Below are 24,805 nucleotides of genomic sequence, written 5' to 3'. Positions count from 1 at the left end.
AATTTGAAACTTTGATAATAAAATTTATTTCAAAATTTTGAAATAGCAAAATCTGTAACATAGCGTTGATAAAGAACTTCATTGATATAAACAAACTTGATCTAAAACGATTTTGAAAGGAAAAAACAACAATAAAAAATTTTATTGGTAAAAACGATGCCCTCTTTATTTACTTTATCATCTTTATTCGAATTCCCGTTTTATTTGTACCGAACTTTTTAAAAATAGAGACTAATTTATACTTTGGTGTTATATTTATAAAAGAAAATAACGATGTTCACTTTTAAGAAAACCATTTCCCACATGAAAAACGTGATTAAAAATCAGAAATAAATAATTTAAACTCATGAAAGCATATTGAGAAATTTAACAAAAAATTTCTGTGAACTTTAATTTTTCGTGGATTTTTACATTAAAAGCCAACGAATATCAAAAATAAAACAGTTTTTAAAAAAACAATTTTAAGTTTGAGAAATCGACTTTGTTATTGAACTAATATGTAATGTTGCGTTCGGAATCAGTCCGCAATCTTTTAAAGTACGCTCGAACTCTGTAAAAGTTTGATTCGGGAAAGAGGATTTCAGCTCATACGCACCTTGCTGTTCCCTTCATAAGAAATAAATTTGATAAATAATTAATAATAATAATAATAACAATAATAATAATAATAATAATAATAATAATAATAATAATAATAATAATAATAATAATAATAATAATAATAATAATAATAATAATAATAATAATAATAATAATAATAATAATAATAATAATAATAATAATAATGATAGTAATAATAATAACAACATCAACAATAGTAATGATAATAACAATAATAATGGTCATTCATACCTAATTAAATTTAGATAACAATACACTTCTCCGACAGTTTGAGAGTAACGCATTTTCAGTAAGAATGTCTAGAAATGGTTTTCACTTGACTAAAGTATGTCAAAACTTAAGAATGGTGCACAATAAAACAATCAAAAACAATTTTCAACTTATTGTTTTATCGTCATAAACTTAATGAACTCTCGAAAACTCAAAAGTTCCAGTTAAGCTTCTGAGTTTCTTGCAAAATATTAATTTAATCTACCTTGTCACCAGTTTCAGATTTAATTCTCAATGTAGTAACATTACATGGAGTTTTCGGACGACGTTTTCCGCCAGAACCACACCTGAAAAAAATGGTATCAAACCATTTATTAATGAAACTTTTCTTAGACAGTTTTCTATTTAACTTCTTGTTTTACTTTAAGGGTAAAAATTTGAAAAAAAATAAAAAAAACAAACGACAAGGACAAACGAGGTAAATACTTTTATTAAAACCACAAAAACACGAATTCAAAAAAAAAGACGGTTAAATAAAATATTGTTAGAAATTAGCCTAACAATTATTTATATTGAATTTCCCCTTTTAAAATTATTTAAAAGAAATAATATTAGTGTTTTTAAATCTGATGCGAAGTAAAACGAGTTCTCTACAGTAAAAATACAAATGAAGACTACACGAGAAAAACCACAGATGCTCAATTTGGAAATTTTCGCATTTGCATTTTTTTCATCATGTGCTGCTACTTGCCTCTTACTTCTGGCAATATGAAAGCAAAAAACAGCCGTTATCAAGCACTATCGAGGTGCTTAAAAATGTTTAGCATTAAAAATTAATGAATTCTTTAAATACAAAACTCCATTTTTCTCAAAAGTTGGAAAAGTGGACAACTGTAGCTCTTCCCCTGATGTCTTCATTTACCTGGATTTAATTTCTTTCGAGACATCTGTCTCCACAATTATAACTTCATTTTTTGAGAGAAGTGGCTAAAAAAAAAGACAAACAACAACAAAAAATTATTCTTCTGTATTAATAAACTATAAAAACTCTCTTTTTGTGTTTTTTAAGAGAATCTACTTAATTTTCTACCAATTTTTAATTTTTTTTACCTTCAAATGTGTTTTTAATCCCTCCCTCACATCAACTATTTTCCCGTTTTTCACTGTGCATAAAGGTAGTTTAGAAAGAAACCTCTCAACACTTTCTGGGTCACCTAAATTAATAATAAAAAATCATCAGAACCGCCAACATTAGCAATGATATTAATTTTTATTCGGTTTTCAACAAAATTTAGAAAATGTTTTAGTTTCTAAATTATGTTAAAACATTACTTTATGATCCTTAATCACTCACCACTCTTGTGATCAGCTCCTACTTTTAAGCCTCTTTCAATCTCTTTAGCGCTTTTGATAGATTTATCAGGAGATAAGGTCTGTCCAGTTCCTGGAAAGGCTTTTTCAAGGGTTTTATTTTTGTAAAAGGTATCACGCTTATCAACAACCTGAGAAAACATTTGTAATTTGTGCAAATTGCTTATAATATAATATGAAAATTCAAATATATAAACTTAATTAAAAAAAAAAAAAAGATGTTCATCAATAAAACAAAATGCATGCTTTTGATTGGCTGGTATTTTATAAATGCATACTTTTGATTGGCTGGTAATTTATAAAATAAGTTGTTCACAAAAGATATTTTTTTATCAGATTTTAAATCAACAACATCAACAAAAAACTTCAATAAATCAGTTGGTGAAAATTTTATTTAAAAAATTTGAGATTTTAGGTTACTGATGGATATATTTTTTAATGCCCAAAAACCATCAAACGAGACCCAGAGTGCTCTGTGATGACAATAAGCAGTTTATATTCTTTCCTTTTTTTTTCTTTTATTCAGGAATATTTTATATGACCTTCAAAAAACTACAAAAAAATCTCAAAGATATGTCATGATTTAGTGAATAACTCTTTTTTTATATTTAATTAGGAATAAATACTGAAATGTGGATCCAATATTAAAGTTTGTCTGACTCTTACCTAAAAAAATAGTTGAATAACCAGAGTTTTTTAAAAAAGAAAACTCATCAATATATATTTGTATATATTCCTGTACAAATAACCTTAAATGGTACACCAATGGGATACAAGGATTTCAACTCATTGGGGAAATATCCACCCATAATGTCATTCATGCACATCTAAAACAATCAAAGTTCAAAAAATTTTTATTTTGAAGATTAAGAGGAATAAACGGTAAAATTAATTTACATTTCTTAAAGTTTATTTATATGTAAAAGTTTATTTATTTGTTAAAGTTTATTTATTTGTTAAAGTTTACTCTAGTTTAGAAATATTCTATGTTCATAAATATTTTAGTTTATAAATATGCTTGGCATGTATTAAAGTTACAAACCTGTGTTGTTGAGTCAGAATATGGTCGGAACGGCCCAGCAAACATGAAAATCCCATTACTATACAGTGTTAAGGGAACTGGTTCCTTCATCTAAAAAAAAAATTTATACAAAGAAATATTTGATAAATATTTTTATATAAGAAATATTAACATTTTACATTTTGAGTCAACATTTTACTAAATACTTAAGTAATGTTTTTTAAAACAATAAATTTAAGCTCAGCAAATGTTACTTGTTACTGGAATTGTATTATGTATGTAGTAGACCTCTGCAAAGCTTTGAAATTGGAACTGATTTAAAATGTGTTTTTAGATTTGATTTGACCCTGAGCCTATTTTGTTAGCTAAATTACAGATTTTAGAAGGATTCTATGTGTATATATTACTCATTATTTACTTTGCTACTAAGTTACTGAAGTAAAAAAGTAACAAAATTGTTTAACATTTGCAGAAGACTGAAATAATATAAACAATAATCATGTTTGTACCCATAACTTTAAGAAAAAAAAAATGTAATCATATCACTGTAAGAGCAACATTTCAATGTAAGAGCAACTGTTTAAAAATTAGTTTAATAAACAACAGCAACCGTAGTAACTATAATTAAGTCTCCAATAACCATCTTTAAAAAATTAAGACCTTAAATAACACTTTCTAAAATGAAATGAAAAAAGCTGTGTGATATGTTGAAAATGATAATGACATTAGAAAGCTTATTAATAGGTCATAAATGGTACCCATTGGAAAACTCATAGTTAAGGGAGAGAAGAAGTTTTCCTAATGTTAAATACCAATACAAAATTTGATTTTCAAACCTGTACACAACTCAATTCAAGATTTAATTCTATATAGAATTTTTTGATTCACAGGGACATACTACAGTAGCGTCCAAAAGTAATTGGACAAACACCTTTTTGGTTATATTTTCTCATCGAGTCAACATTAAGTATATGGTATTTAATTTTGACACCATTAGCCACTCAGAGCTTCTTGTTACACTTGTAAAGAACTCCTAAATCAAAAAGAGACAAAATGTGAACAAGCAAACCTGAAATCTCGCTCCATCTTTGGTTTGCTTGATATAATGTTCTCCTTCACCAGCAAAGTAGTTTAATTTCAGTATGTTTTCTATCACAAGATCAAAATCCATTTTGAATTCACCAATGGACTGGTCTAAGTGATTTTTTAGAAAACCATAAAAAAAAAAAAAACAACATGCTTGAACTAAGAATTTGATTTTGATATATTTAACATACATTACATTACATTACATTACATTACATTACATTACATTACATTACATTACATACATTACATTACATACATTACATTACATTACATTACATTACATTACATACATTACATTACATTACATTACATAACATTACATTACATTACATACATACATCAGGTAGTATATACATATGTAATAAGTAATATGTTGTATACAACATATATATATACAATATCAGTAAATAAAGATATTTGTAGCTTATTTAAAATTTAAAAATTGTTTAGTACATTTTCAAATAACTTTAAATTTTACTAAAAATTAATTTTTTTTTTAAGGACTTTTAAGTTTGTTGTATATTTTTATGAGGAATTTTATTAACTAAAAAAAATTTACCTGGCTTCCAATTTGCTTGATCATTCGCATTACCAATCTGATTTTGAATTTTATTATTGCTGCCACTATCTCCACACCAAATCATCCCATAGTCCTCCAAAAATTCCTATATAGTAACATATACATAAGATTCTATTACCCATCAGCAGAAAAGTTTCAAAAATGTACTAATATAAGTACTTAAACAACCTCCATATCTTGAACTTGTTTCTGTAGTTTATAACATTTTGTTTCAAGTTCTTTGTCTGATGCTATAATTTGTAAATATACAGTTATATCCAAATATATATATACTAATGTGAGTCGCATATACATGCAACTATAATCTTGACATGTATGTATGTGATGTAATGTAATGTAATATAATGTAATTAAATGTAATGCGATGTAGTGTATGCATGTATGTATGTCTCTATGCGTAATGTATGTATGAATTTGTATAAAAATTACATTTAGTAATCACTTAAAAAACATTATTAGCCATTTACAAAATAATTAAAAAACACAACTCTGGCAAAGCTATATTATTCTAAAATCTAGAAAATCAGTGATTAAAGTTAAAAGTGCACAAGAAGATTTAAGTCTTGAATTTTCCAAAGTTGTTTTGACATTTTCTTGACTTTTCAAAGTTGTATGCTACAAATTCATGTGTAACATGTAAGTTGCTTGTTTAAAAAAATTATATTAGAAAAGATTATGGACCTTATATGGTAGATCTTTTCATATTTTTAACTTCTCAAGTTATTGACAAAGATACTTAACACTATGTAAACCATTCAAAATGCCCCAGCATTGTTAGCTGTCAATTAGCACCGGAATTTTATATTCAAACATCAACCACTTAAGATGCAAGGAAAAATCTAACAGTGATGGCAGATGAGTTATCAAATAAGGATCTGATTCTCACCAAACATTTTCACAGATGTAAGGAGAACTATTACCTCTGTAGAGGAACCTAGTTGATTTTAATCTTCTCTTGTCCTGTTACTTCACAAAACCAGTAGTCTTGCCTAATTTCAAAGTCAAGATGATATTTGACAACTGCAATGTATCCATTTGGTCAATATATCCTGAGTCAAACATCTGCTTCTCTAAAAGTTATTGATTGGTTAAAGAGACTTTGCCCCCAGAAGGCACCAATCCATGAGTGAGACTTCATTAGCAACCAATCTAGACATCTCTTAAAAAACATTGACATGCTAAAAATTGGATCAAAACTAAATACACTCTTCAGAAAAGCATCCTTTGATGAATTTCTTGACCAATCTACCAAAAGTAAAATACCTTACTTTGAAAGAGCTAGACTCAAGGAATTTCTTCCTTTGAAAGGAATCTAGGAATCTCCTCCCCTCTCAATATTCATGCTGTTCCAAGCAAATTGCAAGCTCTTGAAAGACAGGTTATAAACATGACATTCACTAAAGATCTTCTCATAACTTTGGAAATATCTTGTTTTAAGATCTGGCATTAAATATTCAGATTTTATCAGGTTACAAAAATATTTTTGCATTGATTGTACTTAATTGTATGTCTCTATACGTAATATTTTATCAAATAAATTCTATTCAGCTAGTTCCAGTAATATGAAAAAAATGTTACACCCAAAAGTAGAAAAGTTGTAATTTCATTGAAAAAATTTTGATAACTATGATGGCATTTTCAGTGAAATGTCTTTCTTTAGGGTCACATTTTCTTTTGAAAATTTGTAGCACAGATAAAAATTTTGTTTACACCTTTATTTGATCCTAAAACTTATCCCAAGTTTTTGTGTTGAAAAAGAAATAAATGATAAATAATAAATAATTACCTTCACTTTTTTCAAAAAGTTTACACTTTTGTTCAAGTTCAAAGATTTGCTTGTTCTATTATAATGAAAAAATATAAAACATAAGACGATGACACAAGATGATGCATGACAAAGGATGATAAATGATTTTACAGCATATTTAAACTTGTTTAATCTTTTTAAGATAGAATCTACTATCTAATTAATCAAATAGTTCATCTATCCATAAAAAAGTTTAGTAGAACAACAAAATTATCCAACTAAAGCATGTAGATGTTTGTTAGTGTATGTGGCAGGAAAAATTGCATTCACTAAACTTCAGTGAAGCAATAAAATTATCCACAAGAAACGTGATATCTCCTCATACAACTATTTCTTATATTAGTTCACATTTTATATAATATAATATAAAATATATGTAATGTGCACTAAGATAATGTTTTAGCATATTATACTAAAGTTTAGCTCCACAATTTACATTTAAATAAATTACAATAACAAATCAACTTTATCATCATAAACTATCATGAATTGTTATATATTATCAAAGACTGTCATACATCATCGAAGATATATATCATCAAAGATTGTTGTACATCATCGAAGATATATATCATCAAAGATTGTCATACATCATTGAAGATATATATCATCATAGATTGTCATACACCCTCATATCTTATCATACAGCATCACATTAAAAATTTACCTTAAACTTTTAGAAAATTAAAACATAAAAATTTTGAGTAAAAAACTTTTATATTTTTATATTTTGAGAGAAAACTTTTATATTTTTTTTCCTCATTATGCAACTTTCCTCCCTCAAAGTTAGAAGATTCAAAAAACAAAAACAAAACATATACAAAAACAAAGCATATACAAAAAATAAAACATTCATATAGAAAAAACAAAAAAAAGCAAAAAAATAAAAATAAAATGCTAAAAAAAAAAAAAAAACAAAGAAAAAAAAAAACATTAAAAACTAGGGACCTAAAAGCAGGATTAACAGTCCAATCTATTTTTAAGAGCATGATTTTGAAATGTCAAACTTTCAGGAGAAATCTGCAAAAGTAAAGGTTATCCAATAAATTTTTTTTATCTGAGTTATGTGCAAAAAAAGACTTCATAAAAGATCAATTTCAAAAATATTTTTTTTTTTACCAATGCAAAAATAACTGCACTGTTTTCTTCATAACTGTGCAATTGTTGCTGTTGGCAACAATTGTTATTGTTTGTAGCTTTCTTGTTCTTTTTTTTGTCAGTTGCGTGGTTTGAACTTTATAATGACAGTGAGGACTAAAATGTCAGGAGTGGTAGAAGAGTGTTGTACTTTACAACAACCATTTTGAAAAACAAAAAGGCAAGGGTAATGGTCAGTCTTCATATTTACATAACTTTGTTATCAAAAAAAAAATTTAAAAGAGAATAAAGAAGAATTATGAGCAAATTTATAACTAAAATGAATGCAGTCATAAAATGTCAAAATGTAATATATTAAACTTGCAGAAGGATATTATGGCTATAACAGTTATAAGATGTAGCTATAAATTGTGCTGTTGAATGTATAGATTAACTTGTTGAAGGTAAGTATTGGTTAGTTTTGCTTATAGTAATTGATATCAGCTAGCCACCTTTTAAATGCAACATTATTTTACATTGGTTTTTATTAATTTCTCATTAAACAGTTATCCCATACTATTTTATTTAGCAAGCATTTTATATGGTGGCATTAGCAAGCTTACCAAACATAGTGTATGATTTAGCATTTTATATGATGAATGTAAAATTACAGAATATAATCCCAGTTTTATTACTGCTTTATTGCCTCTTTTTTAAGCCTTTTCAGCAGTTTGTTGTTTTATCATGTTTTGTTTGATAGTTTTGTCTGAGTTAAAAAACTGAATCAATATTCTACATCATATATATGGTTCCTCTTCCTCCTTCTATTAACTGTGAAGGATGTGGGAATGCCTTCAGACTTAATGTCTTATGTAGGGAATAAAATTCCTCTTTATATGAAGAGGGGCAGGGATGGGTGTCTTCAAAGGGAGTTAGCCAGCATAAATGTTAGGCATATAGTCAAAAAATATTTTACTTTCTTTTAGAACTTAAGGAGGTAGCAACAATGTTTTTGTTTCTTGATTTTTATTTTCAAAGTCTCAAAATTTGATTTGTTTCAAAAAGAATTAATTTTTTAGATTTTTGTTATATTAGCATAAAACAAAAAGTAAACCAAATATTAAATATAAATTCTTCTGAAAAAAGCCATTCATCAGAATGTCATTCTAAAACATAATTTTATTTAAAAATTAATCAAGCATAGTAAGAAAAAAAAGTAATAAATTAACTTCAATAGATCAAAATTAGCACAACAATGATAAACATCAAAATTATGTATTTTAAGTACAGGGGGTATTTGAAATACATGTTTTATTGCAAGATATGCATCTTTTTTTCATTTATTAAACTTTGTTTTTGATTGTTATAAAGTTTGGTTTGAACTCTTCTCTAAATGGTATCTAGTTCTTGTTTTTGGCTATTTAAGTAAGTTTTTTTGACCTTGACTAATCCTTTGTCTATTCAAACCCAAATCAATTCAATTGGATTCAAATCTGGTGATTGAGCTGCCCAGAATATTTAATATATTTTAATTTCTTTCACCCAAACTTTGACTGTGTGAGCTGTGTGGGTTGTGTGAGTATCTTGTAAAAACTTCCACCACTCTTTTTGATCCATAAGCACAAATCTTTGTGTCTTGTGTCTGCTGATGGAACCATAAAGTTCTCTAGCATTTCTATAGAACTGTAGGTGTTTCAGCTGATTCAACCTCTATAGATATTACACAAACCTACTCAATTAAAAAAAACCCACTAATGCCAACACTCCCACCACTACCTTACAACCTTGGTACAAAACTTGGTGAAAAAAAATTGCAAAAAAAATTGGTGAAAACATAATCATGTAAAAGTTTATAAACAGTTCCATGCCCCATAAAAAAGAAAAACATTTAACATAAAATTTAAAAAAATACTTTTCAGATTTCAATCTTTTAAAGAGAGCTTTGCTTTTCCTGTTTGTTAAATCAAAATTACTTTGATTACTAAAAATTATTTGCTTCAAATTTTTCATAGACTAAGCAATTCTTAATTTACTTCACCTTAATCTTATAAGCCTATCCTCACAGTATAAGATTTTTCAAAATTATGCAAATTAATTTGCAAGCTAAAATATCTATTGAATTAAATTTTATATGACAAAACAAAAGGTTTTTAAAAAAAGGGCTATTTTTTAAGCATGACGATCTAAGGTCAGACTATATTTTTAAAACTTTATGCCTCTTTCTAAATCTTCATGTAAACACTACAAAAACTACAAACTTTAAGTATTATAAAAAGCTGCCTACATTAGTTCAAGGTATAGCAGTATAAAATTCTGTCTTGATGTTCTGTGGTTACATTTTGCCTGCCTGTATGATGTTTGTTTTTAAGTGACTTCTGTCTCTATATCTCTTAAATAGTATGCTAATTGTTGTTTTAGCCACACCATAAAGCTTAGAAATTTGCTTATAAGAAATCTTCTTCTCTGCAGCACATATTAAATTTTTATTTTCTCACAACAATTCCTTAGACTTAATTCCTTTAGACTCATAAAAGTATTATTTTTTAAATTCAATTTAAGTTAAATGTTTTTCTTTATAAAATTTTGATTTTTTTATGGGGCATGGAACTGTTTATAAACTTTTACATTTTTTTATGTTTTTAATAAAAGTTAATTTTCTTCCTTCCATTACAAGTTTTTACTTTTTTTGAATTAATTGTACTATGTAGTCTCATTGGAGGAACAAATCTCATTCATTCTTAGTGAAAAGGCAAAAAGTTATGACAAAAAAACTTGAAAAATTTAGCTGTTTATTTTATAAATTTTTGCATGTTACTGAATGAAATATAATGAAATATATTTTGCATGTACTGAATGAAATATAGGACTGTTCTTGTGGTCAGATATTTTTTCTTGGCCTTTCAGATCTTGGATAATGTTGGATGCTGCTATCATTTTAAATATTTTGATAGTGTTTTTGATGCAATTTTTTCTGCAACATTTTCTTGATAAAACTGAATTAATTAAAAAAATAAACTTTTACTTTTTTGTTGTACAAAAACTTTTCCTGTTGTGAAAAAAAAAAAAAAAAAAATCAACCAAAAACAAGATGTTTTTGTTTTGACAACATTTTTAAAAAGACACCAACTTTTAATGTCTTTTTAAAAATGTCAATAAAACAAAATTTTTTTTTTGGTTTTCATAGAAAAGGGAAACATCTCTTAAGAGGAGGAGGACAGGAGTCAGGGGGGGGGATACTGATATAAGAATATACCATAATACAATTAGATAAATAATTTAGATGAGATGATACAAATTGATAATCTCATGTCCAAATCTTAGCATTTCTTGATTTACTGATGAGGTGTTACTGAATGAGCCAATTTTCAACTGGTACATATTATACTAATTTATTATTATACTATGAGCTGCTTTGAACAATTCTGGCTATTCAGCTTTTTAGTTGAGATTGATGCTTTGTGGTAAATTTATAGGAAAAAATAAAGGAAAAGCTGTGAAACAAAATTTATAGAAATTTCTGTAAAACTTAACAGTTAACACAATAAATTCAAAAACAAATAAAATTGGAAGATAAGTACTTTTTCCTTAATAATCTTCTCTGCTTCAACAAGTTTTTTTTCAACAGTTGTTAACCTTGATATCATCAGCACCATCAGTTCATTTTCTGACACTAAACACATAAAATGTAAAAACAATAAATTGCATAAAATTGGGAAAAATATTGTTTTGTTTTTTTTTAATACTTTTTCAGAAGTATTTTATACAAGTTTGTACATGTATATACAAGTATATACATGTACACACTTGTATATACTTGTATATACATGTATATACTTCTATATAGAAATGTTTCCTTACTAAGTCACTAGAACTTATTTAATACCTTTTGGTTTAAGAGATGTGCTATTTAATTCAGTTTCTAAATCAACTGCTGAAAAAGAGAAAACAAAGTCAAAAAATAAATTAAAGTAACGATTTTCTCTATATAAGTAAAGAAAATATTTTTAAATGTTTTTTTTTTTTTTTACTACTGAATTTACTGATATATAAATCAAAACTTTAAGCTGTTTAGAATAAATTTAAAACGTTTCTTAAGAATTTAAGAAGATAAAAGTATCAACTTGCGGAAAGTATATCTTGATTTATACATACTCATATGCCTAAAAAATACCTTGACTTAACCTATAAAACATTAAAATATTCTTTTCAGTTAAAAGTATAAAGTTGATTTATAAAACAGGTTGACAATGGTACAGTATCCCTTTAATAGGATAATGAAAATCTCAGCATCTTAAAGATAGTTCTGCTTCTTTAAATGTTTCTGCTTAAATTTTAAAACAAACTTGTATAACAAAGACAGAGATTTTCTTAACCTTTTGCATCAAATTGAAATGGAGTGTTGCCAAATCTACATCCAAAAGTAGAAATAACTGTTAACTTAAACATACAAAGTTATAAACATGATTAACAGCGAAGAGTATTTAAAATTAACATGGAAACATAATAAAGAGTAAAGAATAATTAAAATTATTTGAAACTTTATAATTTTTAGTCCTAACTAACATCTGGAAAGTTTAAAACAAAATTGAAAAAAAAAACATGTTGTACAAAAAGCAAATAAAATTGAAAAGTCTACAGATCTCGTTTGAATGTCAACATAATGTGATTAGGAGGGAACTCAAAGTCAGACACTTTGACTTCTTTACCTTCTTATCATACGATGTTGATTTACCTACCTTTTTATCACATGATGTTGAGTTTCACTACATGGTGGAAAACTACTTAAACCATAAATCAGAAAAAATACAACAAACTTTGAAATCATTAAAATAGTACAGCATATACCAGTGTATAAGTGAGACTTTAAGTTTTGAGATTAAACAGGGTTTAAAATGATCTCAACTTACACAACTTACACACCTGGTTTCTTGTTTTGCTTGTTTTGTTGGTTGTTGTTTTTTTGTTTTTTTTAATTAAACTTTTAAAATCAAAACTAAAAGTGAATAACTTTATATGTTTCATTTATTTATACCATTTAACTTAATATGCAATAAATTTTTTTAATATAAGCCATGAACTACTAAACTCAACAAAATATTTACTAACACAACAAAATATTTACTTGCCCAGATCTTAGAGGAATCCTCTTTCCTTTTTTGAGACTGCTCAGTGGAGAACTCATAACCAATTAAATTTCTTTAGACCATTAGAAATTGTAAGTCTTTAAGACTTTATCAACCAATTTATATCATTTCTACTTAATATCTAAAACAATTTTAAAGAGCAACTTGTTTGTCGGACAAAGAACATTTTTTCAAATCTATAAGAACCAAAAACAAGAAGCCAAAACAAGAAAACAAATAACAAAAATTAGTACCATTTGTAGTAAAGTGTTTTAGCAAACTTTAAAAATAAGAAAATGAAACCTTTATGTTAAAAAAGAAATAAAAATATCATAAATTAAACACAAAAATCATGTTTTATGAATATTTAAAAAATAAACATATCCTTGCTCATTCTTAGAAAATGTTTTTAAAAAAATCTTTAAAAAGAAATTAACAAAAAAAGGTTTTCTATTTCAAAAGAAGGCTTTTTTTTTCAAAAATATTCTATAGACTACTTGATATTTCTGGGGAAATTTCAATGGTTAAATTCTGCAACTTTCTCTGAACTTTTACACTAAGTTTCTCCCCTTTGCACACTTCATTGTAAACATCTCTTGAAGATTTTACAGATTTTCCATTAATTGATAAAATTACATCACCTACCAATAACCCACTCCTAAAACAAAAATAGTACAAAATTGCTAAACAATTTCAAAGAGACTTTTACTGAAAGACATGTTTAAATAAAATTTAGATTTTTTTTTGTGCTTATGGCTGAAATTTTACTTTTAAAACTTAGAATCTGTGTTTGTGTTGGATTTATCAGAATTATTTGAAAAAAGTTTTATCTAAATTTTCACACAAAACTTTGTCCTCAAATTTATTCAAAATTCTCATATAATTGTGATGTTATTTTAAATTTTATCCAAAAGAGTTGTATGACTTTGTTCGAAAAATTAGGCCCACTTTCTGTAATTTCTGATATACAATTTTTAAAAGTTTTTTTATCTGAATTTATCTGGAGTTTTATTAGAGCTTGAATGGAAAAATCTGAGTTTATTAGGAGTTATCCTAAAACTTAAAAATATTGTTCATTTATCATTTAAAATCATATTTTTAAATGTTATCTTATGACTTTTAGTGCACTTAAGCCCTTTTTAAAACTTTTAAGTGACAAGTATTTAATATAAAAACATTAGTGACAAGTATTTAATAATGAGTTATCCATCTAAAACAGCAGAATTTTTGGAGTTTGGGATGAAAAATGTAAAATTTATTTGATTTTAAGTTAAACAAAGTATCAAAATCAGGTACTTAATTAAAACTGTTTAAATCTGAACCTTTTTATCATCTATTGATTATTTTTATTGATTGATTTTCTATCATTTGTTTTCTATGTAGATAATAATGATTGCATGTAGATAATTTTTATGATTGCATGTAGATAATAATGGAGATAATAAACTATTTTTAGCTTTTAATCCAGTGATAGAGTAAGTAAATTAAAGGGATCATTTTTTATTAAAATTAATTAAATAATGCTAACCTTTCTGAAGGAGATCCAGAATTGACTCGAGCAACAAGGACTCCTCCTTTGATAGAGTTAAACTCTGGATTTCTTTGTTGCAATGTTAATAGTATACCAGGAGAAAGACTCAACATGGCAATCCCTTAAAGTTAATAAAAGTTTGAGTTTTACAGTTTATATTTTTATTTGCCAGAAATAAAAGAGAGTAAAAAAAAAAGAGAGAAATTTTCACCATTGCAATGAAAAAATTCAAAGCGAAGTAAAAAATACAGTAAAAACATAAAAAACTAAAAATCCTTATTTAAAATCAGAATACCAATATAAAACTTCTTAGAGTTGTTTGATGTATCTTTATTTAATGCTTCTTCAAGAAACTCTTTTGCAATGTTTGCTGGTATTGCAAATGAGATACCGGCTGCTTGTTGTACTGTAAAACAATTAATACCAATAACCTCTCCTTCCTAAAAATATTTATTTAAAATATAAAAAAATATCAAGACATTCTAAAACTAAAAACCATCATCATACTTTGAGCATCATTTTACTCTTCGTTCATCATTCTACTTTTCTTTTATGAATTACTTGATATTTGTTATTGGTGATGCTCTGCTGGAAATTTAAAATTTGTTTTTGGCAAGAAAGGAAACGTTTGTTTATTTGCTCTATTAAACATTCTGAAAAAAAAATTATTTTTCTTGCAACATAAAAAGATTTTATTCGATATCAGCCCTGATTGTCTTTTTAAAAAAAGATGACTTTTTTTTTCTGGTTTATAAATTTTTAAAAATATATATATAAACTGAGACATTAATTTTCAATACTAGGGTAGTTTGTTGTCATATTTATACTTTGAAATAAATCACTTGATTTTTAAACCAGCAAATAAATCAAATGTTAAGAAAACAAGAGAAATTATAAAATTATAGACACTAAAAAAACCTTCAAGGTTTTTTCCCGATGAGAATGGGAATCATAATGAAATGAATAATTAACACAAAAGAAGAAAAAAACTCATTTAAATTTTGTGTTTTAAAATATTTTTTTTGTTTATACAACAATTTTTTACTTTATCTGTTTAAATAGTCTTTCTAAAAAACTGCATCAAACTTATTTTTTGAAAAAAAAAAGGTCTTTCTGTAAAACTTGAGAATCATCAATAATTTTTTTCATCAACCTTTTTTTTTTTTTTTAATTTGTATTTTTAATTATTTTACACTGAAAATATTACAAGTAACTTCATTTCAAAGCTTAATTTAAAAAATGAAAATACATTTCACATTCTGATTGTAAATTATTAAATATTTAAAGTAACTTTTAGTGCTACAAACAACTCACCAAATTAATAAGTGGTCCACCAGAGTTCCCAACCTAAAAATAATAATATAATAGAAAAAGATATATATTAAAAAATGATAGAAAAGTAGTATAAAAAGGTATCCTCAGTTATAATGAAATCTTTTTCTGTGAATTATACACCAACTAACTTTAATGCAATCATTTTAACAGGAAAAAAAAAAGATACTTATTTGAAATTTCTAAAAGACAACAAACTCCACAAAAAAAGTTGTTTTTAAGCAGTATTTAAAAGCACAACCAGCAGGAAAATCATGACTTTAATCAAACATTTTGTCACATTCTGTGCAAAGAGTTTTAGCACCTGGCAGGAAGATTTATAAAAAAAACAACAAAAAACAAAATTATGCTTACTTAGGCAGCAGCACAGTTTACCTTTGCTACAAAATACAACCCTTTTAAAAATCTAATAACTTTAATTCAATTTTATTTTAAAACATTTTATTTTGGCTCATAATACATATTTTCAACTTGTTGTATATTGTTTGTACAAAATACCAAAAAACTCAATAAAAACTTTACTGCTAAATAAGAGAGCCTCTTATTAAAACAGGTATGAAACAGATTTATGCATAAAAATTGTGGACTTAAATCAAAATTAGTTACATTAATAGCTGCATCAGTCTGTATGTAGCCTATATCTTGATTAAAAAGTCCCAGTTCACCACTTTGTCGATGCAATGAACTAACAATACCAGCAGTTACAGTGTTACTAAGCTGAAGAGGACTTCCCAGAGCTGCTACCCATTCTCCTGCCCTCACAAAATCTCCAAATTTGAGGTAAGGAAATTTTATCTGAACAAAAGAGACTTATATAGAGAGAAACTTTTTAAGGCAACATAAACTTTTTTTAAAAAAACTTCCAAACAAATCAAACAGTTTTTATTGAACATTTTGTTGAAAATTTTCTGATAATGAGTAAGGATGTTAAATATGATGAGAAACTATAGTTTATACACTAATATATATACAGTATAATTTCTGACAAAAATATTGGTTTTGTCATAATTTCTGACAAAACCAATATTTTTGTCAGAAGTTATACTGTATATATTTAGTGTATAAATTTAAACTTTAAGCTGTTTAAAAGGTATTAAAAAAAAGACATTAATCTACCAAGAGCAGTTACTAAATGATTTAAGTTTTATTATTTTTAAAAATTCTTTTAAAACCAAAGCTAAAAGTGAAAAGTTATTTATGTTATAAATATTATATGTGGTTAATTTTCTCATACACCAGGTATAAATGGAAAAGGGAAAAAACAAGCAAACTTAAATTAGTTGAATAATTTATTTTCAAATATTGATTTTGTCCAGCTTGAAAAAAAAAATTAGTTCAAATTAATTAATTAGTTCAAAAAAAATTAGTTTATTTGCTCAGGGTTTGATTCCAATATTTAAATAGAAAAGATTATTGACATTAATAAAAGCTCAAGATTTAATAATTCGAAAAACTAAAGATCAGATAAAGCTTTTGCGTTTCTAAAAAAATATCAAAGTGGAAATAAAATTGTTGAGCAAACAAAATACTTGGAATAATTAGATTAACATCATCTGAAGTTATTAAATTAGTCAAGAAAAATTAAATAAACTCAAAACTGACTGTTTAATAGTTAGATTAGTAATATGATAAATGATTACAGTAAGGTGATATGAAGAATGATTCTTATGTAATCAAAAAGAGGATAATGAAAGCATAGATGAGGAATAAAATAATATAAGAATATGAATGCTTTAGAATAAAACAATATGAATGATTATTATATTGTTAAAGAATTTGACCTGGAATCAGATTTAGCGAAAAAAAAAAAAAAAAAAAAAAAACAACAACAACAACAGCATTTACAAACCCAGATTTTAAAAATCCACTGAAACTGAAGTTTTTTTAAAAAAATAAGAGAATATGAGAATAAAAATGAGAAAAAAAAGAATGATATCTTAGAGTTGCAGGACTTAAAATCATCAGCCAGTGATTTAATGATAAAAATATTTATGGATTTGTTTTTAAATAAAAAAAACTTTAAATGGAGAGGGTATTAAGTAGTCATGAAAAAATGTAAAAAATTAACAAATAACTATACTAATTAATCAATCAGCCATACCTGTAAATCATTACGATAAAAATAATAATAATAATAATAATAATAATAATAATAATAATAATAATAATAATAATAATAATAATAATAATAATAATAATAATAATAATAATAATAATAGTAATAATAAAAATAATAATAATAACAATAATAATAATGATAATAACAACAATAATAATAATAATAACAACAATAACAATAATAATAACAACAATAACAATAATAATAATAATAATAATGATAATAATAATAATAATAATAATAAAAATAATAATAATAATGATAATAACAATAATAATAATAATAATAATAATAACAACAATAACAATAATAATAACAACAATAACAATAATAATAACAACAATAACAATAATAATAACAACAATAACAATAATAATAATAATAATAATAATAATAATAATAATAATAATAATAATAATAATAATAATAAAAATAATAATAATAACAATAATAATAATAACAATAATAATAATAATAACAATAACAATAACAACAACAATAATAATAATAACAATAATAACAATAATAATAATGATAATAACAATAATAATAATAACAACAATAACAATAATAATAACAGCAATAACAATAATAATAACAATAATAATAACAGCAATAACAATAATAATAACAATAATAATAATAATAATAATAATAATAATAATAATAATAATAATAATAATAATAATAATAATAATAATAATAATAATAATAATGGTGTAAAATTTCCGATTAAAAAAACTAAAACCAGTTGACTAACCTGTTTTTCATTAACTAATTTAATAGCAGCCAAATCAGACACTGGATCAACATCAATGATCACACCTTTAAATGTTTCACCTGTAGAAAGCTGTACTTTGACTGTTGAAGATACTTTTGTTGATGCATTTTTAACAACATGAGCATTTGATAACACAATCCCATCTTCTGTAACTATAAATCCAGAACCAACACTACTGAATTGTCCATTCCATTGTTTACTCACAGCTTCAATGCGAACGACACTTGGAGCTGCAATATCAACAGCATCTGCAATAAAATTGAAACTATGTTTCTTTGGATTTTTATCTTTTTCCATTGCAACTGCAACTGGAGTTAAATTGTCTTTAAACTTCATAAAAATTTGTGGCATCTTGAGATTTGTACTTGCTCCCAAAAAAAAACCCCCTAAGAAGCTTGGAACAAACACAGGCAAGGAGCTTTTATGATTACAGAGAAATCTACCAGTAACAGTAAATAAATTCAGATTTTGAACAACCTTGTACCATTTCATGACTAATAAGACAAACGTAAAAATAAATCAATTTTTGTAAATTTTCATTTCTATTAAGTGAAGACCATTAATTTTTTTCATCTTCTTTTTTTTTTTTTTTTTTTTTTTTTTCATTTTTAGTTTAAATCAATTAAAGCCAATTAAAATGTAACTTTACAATCGCTCAGTACTAAAAGGAGATAAAGTACCTCACAAGTGCCATTTAGAGATCGTAAAGTGAAGCAAATAATTTTCAGCAATATTTTCATTTACAATTTAACGTTAAATTTTATAGTAACTCGTTAACTTTAGAAATTTTAAAACTTAGGCCCATTTGATCATTTGGAGAAAATTTTAAATCAACTTTTTAACTTTTTGTTATGCAAATTGTAGAACGATATTAGTTCATCAGAAAGAGTACTTAAAATATGATTTAACTGAAAAAATATTTCACACTTATTAATATTACTATTTCCATAGGAATGCTTTTATTTTGATGACTCAATCATGACGAAAATTGAATAAAAATTTAAATTTAACCCCTTTTATAAATTGTCTACATTCAATTAAGAAGAATTTATATGTTTTCGAAAAATTAAACCTCTGATGTTCGCGCTGAATTTTACGCAACCTCGATCGATCTCTTTTACGCAACCTCGATTGATCTCTTTCGAAAGTCTCTTCGATTTTAACAACTTGCTGTAACCTTTTCACAAACTCCACAACCCTCTTTAATTGAGAGCTAACAATTTCTAACAACTTGCTGTAGCCTTTTCATGAACGGGGTATTTTAATCTTTTCATGCACTAGATGCATGAAAAGGTTAGGGTTAGTTCATGAAAAGGTTACAACAAGTTGTTAGAAATTGTTAGCTCTCAATTAAAGAGGGTTGTAGAGTGTATCACATTACACCCGCTTGGAAGTGATTACTTCCTTCATAAGATCTTTTTTGATGCAACATCATCGGCGTTATAAATCTATCCATTATTATCGGAATAATAACAAAACAACAACAACAACAAAAAAACCAACAACAAACTTTTTTACGAGTCGTTTGTAATAAATCGAATTTGAATTAACTAGACAAAAAAAAGTTTTAAGATTCCAGTAAAAAAATCTGCGATTCTTCACGTACGTTACATTATTTTGTTTCAAACCTTTCGAGAGATTGTACGGAATTGGTATTTGAACTTATTTTTAATTATTCAATCGGAGCTTTTTAAAAAAGATTTGCTTTCTGAAAAAATCTTCTCTAAAACTACACTGATGTGAAACTTTTTACTTTATGCGTTGTTAACGGAGTAACCATACGCCGATGCTTAACACAATTTTAACACAATTTCGCAAGCCTAAACTTTGCGTTTAGGGGTGGAAAAAGAAAAGGGAATGCCGAACTTTCGAAGCTAGAAAATATAAAAGCTAATTTACTTCTGGTTTTTTAAAAATGTTTTTTAAATGAAGAAACTAAAGTAATTTTTTTTTGTAGTTATAAATTTGAATGAAATTCCAAAGATACTTTGCACCACAGTTAAACAGAATGACAAATTTACATTAAATTTACAAATTACTTTGTAATTAAGACCGTACTTACTTGGATCTTTTCTATAGCGTGCGTCTCGTTTTAATAGTCACCCGAGACAACCACAAAAACTTTTAAGTAAAAAAGTTTTAAGTGAACAAAATAAATGGCATAAAAATAAGGAAAAGAACAAGTTTTTGAGAAAAACAAACTTTTTTTTCTTCAGCAACCCCATCATTCAATGACTTTCATTTTCAATTACATCTCAATGACTTTTTTTCATTCAGCAACCTCATAAGTCAATGAGTTATGGGGTTGCGGAATGAAAAAAAAAGCAATTTTTAAGGGTAAATTTTAGGCGATGTTCACAACGTTGTGCATAGTTCAAAATAGTACCCTACTAAAAAAAGATTAAAAAAAATAAAAACAATAAAAATATATACTTTTAAATTCTAACAGTTTTAACATACTAGATTATGAATACCATTTTACTTTTCCTTAAAAATTTAGTAGAAAGTTTCTAAATTTGTTTTCTACAAGGGAATTACAAAATTTTACAAAGCCTAGCTACGCCCTTAGCAACCGTGTCTGTTTATTTATAGCTCTATTTTAAGAAAGGTTTTATTTTTTTTAAAAAGTGTAAGAGATTGAGGTAGTTCTTTTTAAAACAAAGTGTAAGAGATTGAGGTAGTTTTTTTTTTTTAACAAAATGTAAGAGATTGAGGTCGTTAGTCGTATTTTTCTGGCCAATTTTTTAATGAGAGATTTGTTTATATTGTTTAAAACTAAAACGTGAACATCTTAGAAATTCTTTAATCTTTTTATGTAAAGTTGTTAAAGTTTTTTTATTTGTATTGTAGAAAGGGCTGTTAGTAAAATAAACAAAAATATCTTTTACTTTGGTCAGATTACAACATGCTGCTTACCTCTGGGAGCAATTTTTAATGACGGCTACACGTCAATAGCTGCCATCTTACTTTGGCAAAGTATTTTTGAAAAATTTTACTATGAAGTTCTTGATTAACCATTCCCGATTCTCGATGAACCATTTACCTTTATGTTTTAAAAGTTTCAAACTGAAATCTTAAACGTTGCTCAAGTTTTTTATGTTCTTGTAACTGCACGTTTTATTACTTTTTTTGTTGACTCAGCAGCTTTTGATAAGTTGTGACAAGTTGAGACAAGACAAATTGTGAGTTTAGCAGCCTTTTTACTAAACATAATTTTCATGTCATGAGGCCATGGCGTGATTAAAAATCACTTTTAGCTTTTTGAATCAATGTGTAAAGATCAGAATAAGATCAAGATAGATTGAAAACAAATCCTAACTTACCATGCTACTTATGCTGTATGTATTTACATAAAGACCAAATGTTATTTTGAATGCAGCCCTTATTAACCCATACAGTCCTCATTTACCCATACAGTACAAACACAGAACTAACTCATATAGTACGAACGCTACAAATTATTAAACTTTATTAAAAAACAAAAATCTTTATGTAAGAAAAATGAATTTCTTTAAATACTTTTATTACTGTAGATAGTTTTTTAAAGCACAAAAAAAACTTTTTTGTAGAAAAGAATTAAATGTGCAATAAGAAAAAATAAAGAGAAATATAAGATAATAAAAGTAACCAATCCACTAGATACAATCACGCTTATAGAAAATTGCTTCTATATTGAATCTTTAAAAAAATCTAAACATAAATCATTAAAAGTGGTAAAAGTTGGGATTTTCGTATTAGAAGAAAACTATGTGAGGAAGTACATATTTAAGAATGAACCTTATAGATAAAGTTTACTAAATTTATACAGAATGAATTTAATAAATTTAATGGAAAGAAATCATTTTTTTCAAACCCAGTTATTGCATGCAATCTTGTAAAACAATTATCATTTTCATGCAATTTTTTAAGTTGTGGCGCAAAGTTCTCTTTACCTGATAATGATCCATTATGACTGTTTTCCATGCTTTCCTTACGTGACAGTAAACACCAACATCTAATGGTTGCAATATGTGCGATGAATGAGCTGGTGGACAAATCAATGTCATGTTATTTTCTTTACACAATTCAACAACTAGAAATGTGACATGTGACGTGTGACCATCCAATAAAATTGTTCACCACCAATTTATTTGATTTCAAGAAAACTTTCTCCAGTCATTGAAAAAAATTGTTCTTTTTCCATCCAACCAGATGGTTATGTCGTATAAGAGCTCAAACTGGACCATCTTTGCCCCAACGATCATACAATCTATTTTGCGATTTATACACGATAAACGGCGATAAAAAATTACAAGCAGCAATTATTAACAGTATAATTTATGTTGTCGTTGTTTCCTGTGACACGTAATGGTCTTTTAGGGCTTTTTTTACAAACGATTACAATATCTGCTTGATCACCACAACAACCAGTTTAATCACAATTCCACAAATGTGTAGATTTTGAAGCATCGATACTAAGTTCATCAAACTGTTTTTTACTACTGTTAAAATATTGATCAATTATTTAAACAGTGCAAGACATAGCTCTAAATGATGATATGTTATCAGCCTTACGTAAACTTATCTATTTTTCCATTGTTTTGTGAAGCCATACCACCAGTATTTAGTTGGAATTCCATTCTAAAATAATTGCTATTGATTTGTTTGGATAAAATACTCTATCACCAATTCCAATACGTCAGTTTTACTCATACCCCAATCACTTAATTTTTTAACGATTCTACGATTAAAAACTCAGTTTGTTTACTGAGTACCATACTCAGTAAACAAACTGAGGTACATCCTTTACCATGAAAACCATTAGTAACATTTGATTGCCTGTCATCCAATTTTGCTTATGATATCGAAAATGTAAATGCTGTCTTTCTTAGTGACAAGAAAGACTGCCTTCCGAAATAGCTTTCAATGTATTTGCAACATCATCTTCTGTATATTTTTTTGTATTTTGTGTTTTTGGAATTATTAAAATTGTTTATTTATTAATTCTTTTTCTTTGTTAACAACCAAATATGAATTCTTTTGTATTAAAATATTTATTTATAGACGTAGGAGAACAATTGATTCTTTTAAAACAGGTAAGAGGAACAAAGGTTGGTGGTTTCCGGATTTTTTATAGCCTAAATTACTCGTTCCCGTTTTTTTAAAAGTAACTTTTTCGTTTTTCGTTTTTTTTTTGAAAAAACAAAAAATGAAAAAGTTTCGTAAGATGATTTTAAAATGTCATAAAAATGTAATGGCCGCATCATTATGGATTCTGCAATTTCCTTGAAATATTTTAAAAAAATTTTAAACAGAAAAGAGAGAAAGATAAAGAAGAATAAGAAGAAGATGAAGAATATAAATCAACAAATAATGCTAACACCAGCTAACACTTACTTTTTATTCAAATCCCATAAAACGCTAGAACTGATTTTATTTTTAAATTACTTTAATCAAAAGCAATTTTACTAAAACATAAATTAGTAATAACAAATGTCTGCAATATCCCAGTTTTTAAAAACTATAGAAGAAAAACAATCATTTTATGTTATAAAATCAACAAATATCCATAAATGAACCGTTACTCATTTTCACACGAAATATACAAAAATATATCATTCGAGTCCTCTTTTAAAGCCTGACAGGCTTTTTGATACAAATTTCTACAATCTAAGGTACGTTGACCCAATTTTTACCACTTGAATCCTCATAATATGTAATTGAACAAACGCCACATGGTATACAATCAGTTATATGTTGTGATCATCCCGTGGTGTACGATTACGTGGTGTACGATCGTGTGAAGAATAAATATGTAAAGTTAAATATAAAACTCGAACTTTCTTTCTTTAAATTTTAAGTTTTATATTTTTTAAAGTTTTGTTGATTTAAATTATAAGTTTTTTTAAATTATAACTTTTTCAAGCAAAACTTTTTCAAGCAAAACTTTTTCAAGCAAAACTTTTTCAAGCAAAACTTTTCAAGCAAAACTTTTTCAAGCAAAACTTTTCAAGCAAAACTTTTCAAGCAAAACTTTTCAAGCAAAACTTTTTCAAGCAAAACTTTTTCAAGCAAAACTTTTTCAAGCAAAACTTTTTCAAGCAAAACTTTTTCAAGCAAAACTTTTTCAAGCAAAACTTTTTCAAGCAAAACTTTTTCAAGCA

General features: G+C 26.1%; 2 protein-coding genes across 7 annotated transcripts; both read right to left on the bottom strand.

The window, feature by feature from the left end:
* Nucleotides 1–276: 276 nt before the first annotated feature.
* Nucleotides 277–13,078, bottom strand: LOC145201727 (UBX domain-containing protein 11-like). 6 transcript variants are annotated; one of them, XM_090082269.1, is made up of 16 exons: nt 12,903–13,078; nt 12,150–12,184; nt 11,660–11,707; nt 11,355–11,446; nt 6,679–6,733; nt 5,061–5,122; nt 4,872–4,977; nt 4,293–4,417; nt 3,245–3,334; nt 2,952–3,029; nt 2,186–2,333; nt 1,942–2,045; nt 1,754–1,818; nt 1,097–1,178; nt 853–920; nt 277–606 (listed from the first exon to the last, which is right to left on the bottom strand). In XM_090082269.1, exons 1-16 carry the CDS (start codon nt 12,956–12,958, stop codon nt 462–464), a joined length of 1,359 nt encoding a protein of 452 aa, XP_089938395.1. In that variant the 5' UTR covers nt 12,959–13,078; the 3' UTR covers nt 277–461. The 6 variants fall into 6 exon arrangements, with proteins under 6 accessions (XP_089938395.1, XP_089938396.1, XP_089938393.1 ...); XM_090082270.1 differs by having other exon boundaries at nt 11,660–11,704; XM_090082267.1 differs by lacking the exon at nt 12,903–13,078 and adding an exon at nt 12,513–12,705.
* Nucleotides 13,079–13,345: 267 nt separating this feature from the next.
* On the bottom strand, nt 13,346–19,915 carry LOC145201772 (serine protease HTRA2, mitochondrial-like). Its single transcript, XM_080074788.2, has 6 exons — nt 18,642–19,915; nt 16,369–16,557; nt 15,745–15,777; nt 14,726–14,870; nt 14,428–14,551; nt 13,346–13,557 (listed from the first exon to the last, which is right to left on the bottom strand). Exons 1-6 carry the CDS (start codon nt 19,152–19,154, stop codon nt 13,386–13,388), a joined length of 1,176 nt encoding a protein of 391 aa, XP_079930914.2. The 5' UTR covers nt 19,155–19,915; the 3' UTR covers nt 13,346–13,385.
* Between the last annotated feature and the right edge of the window lie 4,890 nt (nt 19,916–24,805).

This window comes from Hydra viridissima, unplaced genomic scaffold, assembly GCF_058129835.1.
Source record: "Hydra viridissima isolate aposymbiotic clone 2 unplaced genomic scaffold, HvirCarnegie_v1 scaffold_3, whole genome shotgun sequence".
Taxonomy (NCBI): Eukaryota; Metazoa; Cnidaria; class Hydrozoa; order Anthoathecata; family Hydridae; genus Hydra; species Hydra viridissima.
Note: the sequence above shows the minus strand (reverse complement) of the source record. Positions and strands in the feature narration are given on the sequence as shown.